At 40.6% G+C, this 13,704-nt stretch overlaps 1 protein-coding gene across 1 annotated transcript in view; it reads left to right on the forward strand.

The window, feature by feature from the left end:
* lars2 (leucyl-tRNA synthetase 2, mitochondrial) overlaps positions 1 to 13,704 on the forward strand; it is a 76,875-nt gene that overhangs the window by 19,754 nt on the left and 43,417 nt on the right. Inside the window, exons 5-7 of the mRNA XM_062992108.1 lie at positions 536 to 596; positions 1,659 to 1,748; positions 3,886 to 4,029. Coding sequence (XP_062848178.1) covers positions 536 to 596; positions 1,659 to 1,748; positions 3,886 to 4,029 — 295 coding nt within the window. The remainder of the gene's footprint in view (positions 1 to 535; positions 597 to 1,658; positions 1,749 to 3,885; positions 4,030 to 13,704) is intronic.

The following is a 13,704-nucleotide window of genomic DNA, read 5'->3' on the forward strand; positions in this document are numbered from 1 at the left end:
CATGTTCTCCCCGTGTTCGTGTGGGTTTCCTCTGGGGGCTCTGGTTTCCTCCCACAGTCCAAAGACATGCAAGTGAGGTGAATTAGAGATAGAAAATTGTCCATGACTGTGTTTGACAATAAAGACTTGAACTGATGAATTTTGTGTAACCAGTAATTACCTGTCCTGTCATAAATGTAATAAATAGTCATAAATAATGAATACTAATTTCCTCCACAATGATTAAGCAATGATTGGGCAGAGCTTTTTAACAGTCGTCATGCTGCGTTCATGCACATTATCACAGTGGCACAAAATGTGTGATCTTAGAGGAGGTACTGATACTAATCTACCGTTTTAGGTCAGAGTTGTTTTGCTACCAAACCAAGACAAGCTGGTGTGGTGTGAAGGATGCTCTGTGTAAAAGCAAACACTAATACTATTATACACACACTTTTACTGAACATGAGGACCCATGCACCCACTTACACCTCACTCTACTTTACACTCTCAGTCCTGTCCTCTCAAAACACCTCCTGTCTCTCCCTCCCTACAGTAACATCGTGTCCATGCGGGAGCAGCTGAATAGCCTGGGGCTCTGCTTTAATTGGGACAGGGTGAGTAGGAACAAATCTGTCATGTTTGGACTTCTTTTCAGGTGTGGGTGGCTCTTCTGTTATAGCACACATGGAACTGCCAACCTTCCATCAGTGCAAATACTGATGCTTAAATTTTGTGTTATTGTTGCGCTGATGCTTTGTCATTGCATTTTGTGCTATTAGCTGGTTGCCATGTGAACATTTTGCTGTTTTCTTCAGTAATGACAGAAAAATCCCATTTTCTAGCACTGTCAACCTCCACATGAACACATTTTGGGAGGATGTGTTTTATAATGGTGATAATTACACCTACCCAGCATTCACCTGGCTGCTGTGATGTGAAAAGTGGCTAAAAGTCATTTATTTTTAATAACTGTCTTTGATATTCAGTAAAAAAAAGTGGGTTCTCATTTTTTGCATTTTTCCCCAATTTTGCTCCCAATCTAGTCGTATCCAATTACCCACTTGCATTATGCTTCCTCTCTACTGATGTTGATTTCCACCCTGGCTGAAAAGAGCCGCATGTTTTACCGGTGCGCCACCTGAGCGGCACGTCTGAAGATTATTTCAAACAATCCAAACATTTGCCCAAAAGTGTTTTGTGTTCATTGAAGCAAAACATTGCAGTCTTGACCTGGCACGATAGTGCAGCTTGTAGTATAGGGTTTACTAAACAACATTGGTCATGAGCACTCCAGCAGTATCATGGGTTTACTTTGAGTATTGGATTGGCTGCTGTACATTGCCCATAGCTGTGAGTGTGTGTTGCCCGGCTGTGGATCAGTGCCCTGTACTGGCCGTATTTCAGTCTAGTGTCCACTGCTTTTGCATGGTTACAAATCTGCTGCAACCCTGACAAGAATGAAGCAGTAAATAAAAAAAAATAAAACTGATTAAATGGCACGTCAACATAATGTATAAAATAATGATCGTTTTATGTACTATGCTTTACTATTATAATAATCAAATGAATGTTAGCAGTGTTTGCTGGATTTAATCATGTTTATACGTTTACTGTTACCTTGTTTATTATTACTTAAATGTAAAAGTGTTTGAACGTGCTTAGTAATCTTGTTACAGGAGGTCACTACTTGCCTGCCAGATTATTACAAGTGGACCCAATACCTGTTTGTAAAGCTATATGAAGCTGGACTTGCCTATCAGAAAGAGGTAAGAAAGGTTCTTATAATAATAGTGGTTAATCTGACTGTTTGCTTAGTCTATATATTTACTCAATTTTAATTGTTTTTGCACTGAATCTGTTCAGTGTTATGAGTTTAACAGATTATATATCTCATTTAAATAAAAATAAGCCAATAATGGCAAAACACAAACATCATACATTTGTAACTAAGGGGGGTTTATTGACTGCCTCTACTTTAATATGCCTGCATTAAGTCACTTCAATTACAGCTCACATTAATTCAGTCAGTTCATTATTATGCTTATTTGCTTAATTGAGAATATTGTGCAGTAATCATCATAAAACTGGGAATGAGTTTGTTTGTTTAGCTGAACACTGGGACTGGTACACATGAGGATTGTAAACAGATTTAGCAGTGAAGAGTTGTGTGGGCGTTATACAGTACAGTTGAACATGGTAAGTCAGATTCTTGCTGTGAAGTTAATCTTTATTTATCAAACGTGCCTGGTAAAATTTGACAATTAACCCAGGTCACACAAATGTGACAAATAGTTTGGCTTTTCAGTTCAGTTTTAGCTTATTTGTACAGACATGTCTGGTCAGATTGGTTTTATTCAACAAAGCTGTGTGAGATCCATGGACCAGCATGAGAATCGCACCTCTCTACGTGTAATAAAAAAATGATAGTTTGGAAACGTGCTGAAAACATTTGAACACAGTCGATGAATGAGCTTTTAGGTAAATGTGAAGCATTTGTCCTTTATTTATTTGCCATTTGGATCTGATGACCTTAGTATAACACCCTTTTTTTTGCATTTTTCCCCAATTTTCCTCCCAATCTGGTCGTATCCAATTACTCAATTGCATTATGCTTCTTCTCTACTGATGCTGATCTCCACTGCTGATTGAGGAGAGCGAGAGCCCCTCTGACATGTGTGCAGTAGCCGACTGCATCTTTTCACCTGCACGAGGCAAGTTCATATGCGGATCAGCTTTGTGTACAGAGAGCCGCACCTTGATCAACGCATTATTCCCCGACTCTATGCAGGTGCCATCAGTCAGCCAGCAGAGGTCGTAATTGCATCAGTTATGGGGTCCCTATCTGGCTCCCACCCTGTATGAACAAGCCAATCATTGTTCATGTAGCTGCCCAGCCCAGCCGGATGGCAGAGCTGAGTTTCGAACTGATGAGTTCGAAATGTCAGGTCTTGGTGTGCTAGCATGTTTTACCGTTGCGCCACCTGAGCGGCACACTATTTTTAAAATTTCACTGTGAAACTCTTTTACATCAGCAAAGCAACGCGATTTTTCTAATTTGGTTAATTAAATGTCTCACAAAATTAACATAATAGGAAGGTAAGCAATTGTTAAGCAATTAAAATGTGTTTATTGTAAACAATAATTTATGCAAATTATTTGCTTGCATGAGCTGTATGTATGCAGGGTAAATAGTAGTATGAAATATGACTGACGCCTAAAATGTTTTACTGGTTACACAAGGTTTATCAGTTCAAGTTCAATATCAAACACGGTCATGAAGGAGGTGAGGGTGAGCTGACCCTTACTTCCCTTCTACAGTATATTAGGCTTGGAGCAACCTGTATAGGAGTATAACCCTTCCCCCATCCCACATCCAAACAAACTATATCAAATCATACTAAAAAGGCACTGCACGGGGTGACATGGCACTCTGCCCTCGTTTAAAAAAAAAAAAGGACAATTTTGTATATCCAATTCCCGTCACTTGCATGTCTTTGGACTGTGGGAGAAAACCGGAGCTCCTGGAGGTAACCCCCGCAGTCACAGGGAGAACATGCAAACTCCACACAGAATGGACCCGGATCATTCCAATTGGGAATTAAACCTAGGACCTTCTTGCTGTGAGGCAACAGTGGTACCCACAGAGTTACCATGCCATCAGTTTTTACATGTTTGTGTAAAATAAGCATCATACTGTCCAAACATTTAGTGTATAGAAAGTGAAGCTTTTACCTGAAGAGTCAATGAGAAATCTTTCCTTCAAGCCTTTTAACATTTCTACATCTAAGTGAGCTGTGTGTCACTTGCACACATGTAGTGTGTATTCAGTTCAACCTCAGATTTCTGCAAGTACAGCCACTTCATCCAGTGTTCCAGAGTCAGCCGTTTGTGTGTGTTTTTTAGGCTCTGGTGAACTGGGACCCTGTGGATCAGACCGTATTGGCTGATGAGCAGGTGGATGAGAATGGCTGCTCATGGCGCTCTGGGGCCCTCGTTGAGCAGAAGCTACTCAAACAGTGGTTCATTAAAACTACCAACTATGCCAAGGTAAGATATCACACAACACGTTTATCTCAACCACCAGCAGCTCTAAAGAAGCTTTAGTTTGAGGACAAAAGGTTGCTTGTGTTTCAGAAAACCTGCTTTAAAATATATCAGGTTTATTTAAGGCGGTTATTAAGATGGTTTTGGAGACAAACTTAGGAAGGTGAGATTGAGATGGTTTGGGCGTGTGCAGAGGAGGGATGAGAGTTCTGGGAGAAGGGTGCTGAGAATGGACCCACCATTTAGGAGGAGTAGAGGAGTCAAAAGGAGGTTTATGGATGTGGTGAGGGAGGACTCTTACAGTAGAGGATGCTCTGGACAAGGCAAGATGGAGATGAATGATCCTCTGTGACAACTTCTAACAATCGGCCACCTACAAACACACAATTGGCTGTTTGTAAGTGGTGGGACAATGGTAGAGCAGAAATTCCTAATAACTGCTGCAGTTACTGCCTCTACTGGCTGATTGATGGCGCCTGCACAGTGATATGGGGTATAACAGAGATCAGTGTGTGACTTTTCATGCACAATATGGATTTCTATTTAAACCAGCCTCATGCAGGTGAAAAGATGTGGTCAGTACTGCACTCTTGTTGGAGGGGGCATGTGATTACAAATATTTTTATCATTTGTGTAATGCCAAAGTGGGGGAAAAAAAAGTCATTATTGGCCTATAATAAATTTTTTGGAGAAATAAACCAGACATACCTGAGCCGATAAAGTCATAGTGTCAGTTTCAAGCTCATTTAGGCTGTTTCATCCAGGATTCCTTCCACATAAAAACTGCACCATGTAAATCGGGTATACAGACCAGAATGATCTGCTGTGATGACCCATAAATACGGAAAAAGCCAAAAGAAAAAATACTGACTGCATCTCTATTTGTTCAACATGTTTAATTTTTTATTTGTATAATTTACACATTTCTAACATCAGTGTCACATGACTTGTCAGTGTCAACCCCTACCTCATGCATGATCTGACCAAGGAGGCATGCACACTAGCACAGTCTCACTGTGACACTAATCAGGTTCTTCTTTCCACTAGCCAGCGGCGGATTCCTACATGTCATAACATGCATAGAGGAACATGCAGCAATTAAGTGAATCCCCATTCAGCCTTCTCATCTTCAGACAATGCCAATTATGTCTGTGAAGCAGTCGACAAAGCCAGTGACTAGCATAATAATGCTCCAGTCGAGTAGATATTTTCCCACTTGGGTTTCCTCCAGGTACTCTGTTTTGTAACCCTGCCCTACAGCCATGCCATTAGGGTAATTGGCTACTGGAAATTTGCAATTGACAGATGCCCTGTCTAGGGTGTATTTCTGCCTTTGACTAGTGTTTGAAGGATGCACCACAGCCATGACCAAAATGAGTATCTGATAATAAAACAAATACAAATAAACAGCTCAGTGCCCTGAAATGTAAAGTTTGTTTTGTAACATCAGCTGATTGCTTTTCACTGGTTCTCATGATCGATTTCTTTCTCTGTTAAAAAAAAGTTTAAAAAAATACTTACTCAGATGGCGCAATGGTAATACCAGAGCTGACATTTTGAACTCGTCGGTTCCTACATGACTCGTCCTAACCTACATGAACACTGATCTGGACCTCATAACTGATGCAATTACGACCTCTGCTGACTGGTTGATGGCGCCTGCACAGAGATGAGGGATAATGAGTTGATCAGAGTGTGGCTCTCCGTACACAAAGCTGATCCGCATATGAACTAGCCTCGTGCAGGTGAAAAGATGCAGTCGGCTACTGCACACTTGTCGGAGGGGGCGTGTGTTAGTTTCAGCTCTCTTCAACCAGGGCGGAGATCAACATCAGTAGAGAGAAAGCATAATGCAATCGGATAATTGGATACGACTAGATTGGAAGGAAGAATGCAAAAGAACAGAGCTATGCTTCTTTACTAAACAGAAGTGAGTCTGTTTAGGATGAAATGACAGAGAGCAGTGTGGCTTTACTTCTTACAGCTCATCAGCAGAAGCAGCAGCAGCAGCCTAAATTTATTCCTGTAATCAAAGGCAACGGTGTGGCTCACACAGGTCGACTCTTTACTCAGCAGTTCTGTTCTGCCTAGCCTGATTAATCAGAGCTCTGTATTTCCTCTGAGCATCCCTGCCAGCTTTGGATCGTTCACAGTAGCTGGCTGATTCTGTTAGGTCATGTTTTCTGATTGCAAGTCTCACAGGTTATCCAGTATTTGTAGGTTGGAGTTGTCTATGGTGTACATACACTACATGGCCAAAAGTAGGTGGACACCTGACCATGAGCTCCTTGGGCATCCTGTTCCTAAACCACAGACATTAATATGTTTCATAAGATTGTGAAATGTCTCTTTTGGATTTGTGATCATTCAGTTAAAAAAAACTAAACAGATTTCTGAGGTAAGGCAGTGAGGTTGAATGAAAAGCTCTGGCTTGCGGTTGAAAGTATTTCATTTCTTTAGAGATTAGCACAAAGCTGTTTTAGGTAGTTAAGGTCAGTGTTTTGTGCTGGCCTCTGTGCAAAAACAGAAAAGGGAATTCCACTTTTCCACTTTCTCCAAAGTTGCTAGCATATGATTCATTTCATATAATGACTTTTATGCCTAAATAATTTTATGGTACACCTGGTCTGGGGTTTGATTCTTTATCACCATTCACTGTCTGTGAAAAGTATGTTCTCAGCTCTGTCTGCGTGGGTTTTTATTCCAGTACTTCTTTTTTTTTTTACCTTTTAACCCTCTACTGCACACATTTTGGTTTATTTTGTGACAATTTATTGATAAAATATATATTTTTTATTTTTATGACCCCCCATGACAAAATATTTTTTTTGTTGCCTAAGGGCAACGTTGTGCAACAATGGCACAGATTCTCAGAGAAAATGATGAATAAGAAAAAAGCACTAGAAAAGAAAAAAGCACTAGAAACGTGTATTTTTGTAGGTTTGTATTATGTAGTGTGTTGTGTCATGCACTAAGACTTTGCTCATAAAACTTCAAAAAGCAGTTCTTCTCTGCTGTGGTGTATGTTATACTTTTTGCACATAACTTTGGGCATTCTTATGCACCCAGGAAACCTGTATCTTCCCTTTTTGTCACACATTATTGGCCAGTGTGAGATATTGCCCCTTCTGATATGTTGGTTAGGGATAGGTGCTCTGGGCCCCTGCTTCCCCCTCTTTTTCTAATACTGTTGGGAAATCCCACCACTGGGTCGCTCTTTCTTCCTGACATCTTATTTGTAATTGCACAAACTACTGTATGTGCAAACTGGGACTTAAAGACATAAAGATGCATGTGGTCACTTCTTATGATGCCATTGTTAGCACAATACTATCTGTATACATGCTAACATTTCACTGGCTGATGGAGAAATGTGTAGCCATTCAGGGGGTACTGTAGAGGCAAAGGTGTGTTTTCCATCAAGGGATTTAGAAAGAACTACTGTCTTCTTCTGACAAATTGTCATCCTCGTCTTCTTCCTCACTGCTGTCTTGAGTATATTTCCAATGCCAAAAAAAACACAATAATAAAACAATTATTGCCACAGCTTGATATTGCTCCAATATTCCTCAGCTATGTTTTGTATGTTGTCTGCTGTATGAAATTAAAACCCTATATTTTCATTACTGCTCAAACCTTTTTCTACACTCCACTCCTCCTCATTGTCATTGCTGTCTATCTCACTGTCTTCACTATTAGATGACATTGGCCTAACATGGCGATCCTGTTCCTGTCTTCCATGAAACACCCTTATGTCCATTTTTTATCAAAAAGTATGAACATAAGTTAATTTAAAGGAGAAGAAAACACATTTGAATTCAGAGCTTATACTGTACACAAATACATGTGATAATACATGATAACATCCTAAAACATGGTCAGCAAAAACATCCTTGAAAAGTACCCCTTAATTCACAACGTTGCCCTGAGGCATTGAAAAGAAAAAAGAATTCTAAATATGCAATATAAAATAAACTTCATAAAACTTCTTTACACCTTCATACACGTGCACATATTTTTTATTTACAGTCCAAGTTATTTTAAATAAGATTAATAAAGAAAAAATCTAATGTTTTTCTTATACTCCTGTTACCATGTGTCAGAAAAGGCAGTCTCACCTTAAAATAATGCTTGATGGAGAATCTCAAACCTTATTAGATTGTTTTTTTTAATATTTTTTTGACCATTCTGGTTGGTTGCAATCATTTAAAAAAACATGCACTGGACATGGAACTTAAGAAAACTTTCTGTTGCCTGAGGGCAATGCTGTGCAGTAGAGGGTTAAAAACATGCGGGCGGCACGGTGGGTAGCATTGTCGCCTCACAGCAAGAATGTCCTGGGTTTGATCCCCAGGTGGGGCGGTCCGGGTCTTTTCTGTGTGGGTTTCCTCTGGTAGCTCCGGTTTCTTTCCACAGTCCAAAGACATGCAAGTGAGGTGAATTGAAGCTACTAAAATTGTCTGGGGTGTGTCCTACCTTTTGTTGTCGAACCAACTGTGACTTTGAATAGGATCGGTTGGTGGTAAACCAACAATATATGATTAAATGTCCTTTGATTCTTTGACACCAATCACTGTCTGTTAAAAGCATGTTCTCAGCTCTGTCTGCATTGGTTTATTATAGTACTGGGCGGCACGGTGGCTTAGTGGGTAGCACTGTCTCCTCACAGCAAGATGGTCTTGGGTTTGATTCCCATGTAGTCCCGTTTTTCCCTCGTGTCTGCGTGGGTTTCTTCCGGGAGCTCCGGTTTCCTCCCACAGTCCAAAGACATGCAAGTGAGGTAACCTGGAGATACTAAACTGTCCATGACTGTGTTTGACATTAAACTTGTGAACTGATGAATCTTGTGTAATGAGTAACTACCGTTTCTGTCATGAATATAACCATAGTGTAAAACATGACGTTAAAATCCTAATAAATAAATGTAAAATCATGCAGAAGGTGGATAGGCTGTTGAAATTGTTACCTTCTAAAGCAAAGTGAGACGTAAGACAAATCTTGTTGCTGGCAATGTTATAGATTTTGAGATTCCTTATTTTTCCAGATTATTCAATTGTGAAGGTAAAACCACTGGATAAATGTAATACAGTATTTGTCCTTGGTAGATTAATTTGTACATGTAAATGACTCACATACATACTTCTTACCTGCTGAATGTTGCTTCTCCTGTCTGTGACTTTGTAGCTGAACTCTTGCACTTGCCACAGTGTGGCCCCATTCAGCTGTGCCTAATAGCTTTGTGTGTTGCTATAGCAACAGTTTTGCCGTCTCAGAGGTGGGCTGTGAATCCCAACTGGAGATGCTTTATGTGAAGGTGTAGATTTCGTTCATTATGAGAGAGACAAAGATCAAGATTGCTCCTGTGCTCTGGGTTCGAGGCTACTGAGAAAGGCTTGGTTTTGTTTGAATTGATTCTGCATCTCAGATGCCAGTTTTCTTATTTAGCCAGAACTAAAAGCTTGTTTGATCAGCATCTTACTTAGTTACCAACCTCTGCCTAGTTTGCTGTTTATTTGTTTGTAATAATACAGTTTGCTTGGCATTGTTATGCTTAAGACATAACCACCTGCCAGATTTTAAAGTGTCTGTTTGTTAAGGATCTGCTTCCTTATAATGAAATGAGATTGAAATTGCAAAGATGTTGTTAAATTTAAGGCAACTTTCTAGTTTTCTTCCTTGCCAGTTTATGCCATGGTTACAGTTAAGGTAAAAAAAAATGTGCAACCTCAAAAATGCACAGTATGGAAAAAGGAAAATGCTAATTTTAATACTACTTCAGTACAGACAGTATATGAACACAAGATAATCATGTTTTCTTGGGTCAACTTCATATAATTTGTTAATACACCAATCAGCCATAACATTAAAACCACCTCCTTGTTTCTACACTCACTGTCCATTTTATCAGCTTCACTTACCATACAGAAGCACTTTGTTCTACAATTACTGACTGTAGTCCATCTGTTTCTCTGTATGCTTTGTTAGCTCCCTTTCATGCTGTTCTTCAATGGTCAGGACTCTCCCAGGACCACTACAGAGTAGGTATTATTTGGGTGGTGGATCATTCTCAGCACTGCAGTGACACTGACATGGTGGTGGTGTGTTAGTGTGTGTTGTGCTGGTTTGAGTGGATCAGACACAGCATCGCTGATGGAGTTTTTAAACACCTCACTTTCACTGATGGACTGAGAATAGTCCACCGACCAAAAATATATCCAGCCAACAGCACCCCATGGGCAGCGACCTGTACCACTGATGAAGGTCTCGAAGATGACCAACTCAACAGCAGCAATAGATGAGCGATCGTCTCTGACTTTACATCTACAAAGTGGACCAACTAGGTAGGAGTGTCTAATAGATTGGACAGTAAGTGGACACGGTATTTAAAAACTCCAGCAGCGCTGCTGTGTCTGATCCACTCATACCAGCACAACACACACTAACACACCACCACCATGTCAGTGTCACTGCAGTGCTGAGAATCATCCACCACCTAAATAATACCTGCTCTGTAGTGGTCATGTGGGGGTCCTGACCATTGAAGAACAGGATGAAAGCTGATTAAAAAGGTATGTAAAGAAACAGATGGACTACAGTCAGTAATTGTAAAACTACAAAGTGCTTCTATATGGTAAGTGGAGCTGATAAAATGGACAGTGAATGTAGAAACAAGGAGGTGGTTTTAATGTTATGGCTGATCAGTGTACATCCACTTGTGCATTTTAGGCCTGCAACACATTTCAAAAAAGTTGGGATGGTCAATCATTTACCACTTTGAAATGCTGCCATTCCTTCTCACAACACTTAAAAGACGTTTTGGCAGCAAGGATGCCAACTGATGAAGTGTTTCAGGTGTTATTTCATCACACTCTTCCTGCAAACACGTCTTAAGGTGTACAACAGTACGGGGTTGTTGTTGTTGCATTGTTTGTTTTGAAATTCTTCACACATTCTCTGCTGCATTCTCTTGTTAAAAAATGCATGGACGTACCTGGAAAAGATGTCATTTTGCTTTATAATCTCAGTGTACTTCAGGATTTAATGCTGCCATCACAAAAGTTAAAAGTACATTACCTTTGCCAAGGGCACTGACACAACCCAACACCATGACACCCTGACTTTTGGGCTTGTTGCTGATAACAGACTGGATGGTCCTTTTCGACTTTGGTCCACAGCACACAGTATCCGTTTTTTCCAAAAAAGACCTGGAATACTGATTAGTTTGACCACAATACCACTGTGTTCCATTTTCACCGTGTGATGGTCCATCCCAGATGCCTCTGAGCCCAGATAACTTGATGCCACTTCTAGACATGGTTAATTATGCAGTGTGCTGCCTGATTAATTCCCAGATGTCATTTCAAAATCTAGTACAAAGCTCTTCTAGAAGGGTGGACGCTGACATAGCATCAGAGAACTAATTACTACATACAGTACATGATTTTGAATATGATTAGTTGTTATTATCAAACTAATAAGCATGTTGTGTAAATGTCATTGTCACATAAGTCACATGAGTTTGTGTTTTATATTTCTATTTTAAATCTTTATCAATTTTAATTTTAATCAATACAGTGACGTGTTAAGTCTACATTCTAGTTTTGAGGTTTCTAGGTTATAACTAGTGTCTGTATTTAGCTTGAGCAGAAGCAATAGCTTACATAATAGAAAAGTGTGTGTCTAGTCTCCATGGAGAGCTTAATCTGCCAACTTGGAGTAATTGGCGAGAATAGTTGGACGATCTACATCCATTTTCCATCTCTCCTGGCAAGGCCAGTCACTCCACTCTGTTCTGATTCTAATATTTCTCCGTGTGATATTGCTGGTCTGGACTACCTCTGAGAGAGCATGCTGGGTCCATTAATGAGTGGTAGCGTCCATTCAGTTGTTTTGTATTCTCTTTCTCTTTGGGGAGCCGAGTCACTCAGGGTCCGTCCTGCTAATGGAGAGTGACAGAGAGGGGAGAGAGATCACACCAGGCAGCATTGAGTGGTCATATCCGTTTCTTTCTTCTCTTAGCCCAGATGAGCCTCTTGGCCCCCGTCGTCGTTATTATGCATAGCTCTCTTTTTGTTATTTACCCGTGCCAAAGTTTAGTTCCTACCAGCCTGCCATGCCCTTCTTTTCTTCTGGAAGTCTTTTTTGGCTTGGTTGGTTTAGAATATGTGCCCATCCGCCTCTTTTCTTTAGCAAAAGTGCCTTACTGGGGTAAAATTACTGTTTTTCAAAGAAAATACTGAAGCAAATGTAGTCATAACAATTTAAGTAAATAAATATGAGTTTATTCTTTACACAATATCAGCTATATACAGCCCCCTCCACAAATATTAGCAACTGTCAAAAAATCAGTAAACTAGTGTGTATATAAAAAATTATCGCTGCTTAGTTTGTGTAGCGGTAAAAACACATGCTGAAAATAGAGCTAGGATCTCGAATACATCATATCGAATCTCAGCTCTGCCTTGCCGGCCGAGGCTGAGCGGCCACATGAACAACGATTGGCCTGTTGATCAGATGGGCGGGACTAAGCCGGATATGGGTCTCTCTCTGTCAGACTGGTGCAATTACGACCTCTAGCTCTGGCTGATTAGAAGCGCCTACACACAGATGAGGAAAGAGTGCTCTTAGGGTGTGTCTCTCCATACACAACGCTAGGTGGCACAACACTCGTCAATGTGTGGGTGATAAGATGCATACGACTTGCTGCCCACGTGGGGGGGCGTGGGTTAGCTTCGATCTCCTCGGTCAGAGCAGGGATCAGCATAGGTGAAGAGGAAGCATGATGCAATTGGACGCGCTAAAAAGGGAGAGAAAGGGGAGAAAAATGCATGAAAAAAAATTCTCCTCTATTTCTTGTCCATTTATTCGGTATATTAAATGGACATGGATATTAAATGATATGTTTTTTTGCTCTAATAGTCTTCTCCTATAATTTGTTTGTTTATTAGGATTTTAACGTCATGTGTTACACACTTTGGTTACATTCATGACAGAAATGGTAGTTACTCATTACACAAGATTCATCAGTTCACAAGGTTATATCAGACACAGTCATAGACAATTCAGTGTCTCCATTTCACCTCGTTTGCATGTCTTTGGACTGTGGAAGGAAACCGGAGCACCCAGAGGAAATCCACACAGACACGGGGGGGAACATGCAAACTCCACACAGAAAGGACCCGGACCGCCCCACCTGGGGATCGAACCAAGGACCTTCTTGCTGTGAGGCGACAGTGCTACCCACTCAGCCACCGTGACGTAATTTGAAATAGGACTTGAGTACATAGCAACGGATCTGATTAGTGGCAACACTTAACAACCAAGGCATATCACATTAACAAAAGAATGGCTTCACCAGAAGAAGGCCCAACCAGAGCCCAGACCTTAATCCAATAAAAAATCTGTGGGGTGACCTAAAGACTTCTGGGCACAGGAGATGCCCTCACAATCTGACACACTGGGAGCACATTTGCAAGGAAGAGCGGGCAAAGATTGCATAGTCAAGATGTGCCATGCTGATAGACTCGTACTCGAAAAGACTAAATGCTGGCATAAAATCAAACGGTGATTCAATAAGGTGTTTGTTTAAGGGTGTGCAAATTTATGCAGCCACATCATTGTGGTTTTTTTTTATCCCCCGCACCACATGCAAAACTGACTTGTAATAGTGTTCCACTT

The sequence above is a fragment of the Trichomycterus rosablanca genome, chromosome 3 (genome assembly GCF_030014385.1).
Source record: "Trichomycterus rosablanca isolate fTriRos1 chromosome 3, fTriRos1.hap1, whole genome shotgun sequence".
NCBI classification, from domain to species: domain Eukaryota; kingdom Metazoa; phylum Chordata; class Actinopteri; order Siluriformes; family Trichomycteridae; genus Trichomycterus; species Trichomycterus rosablanca.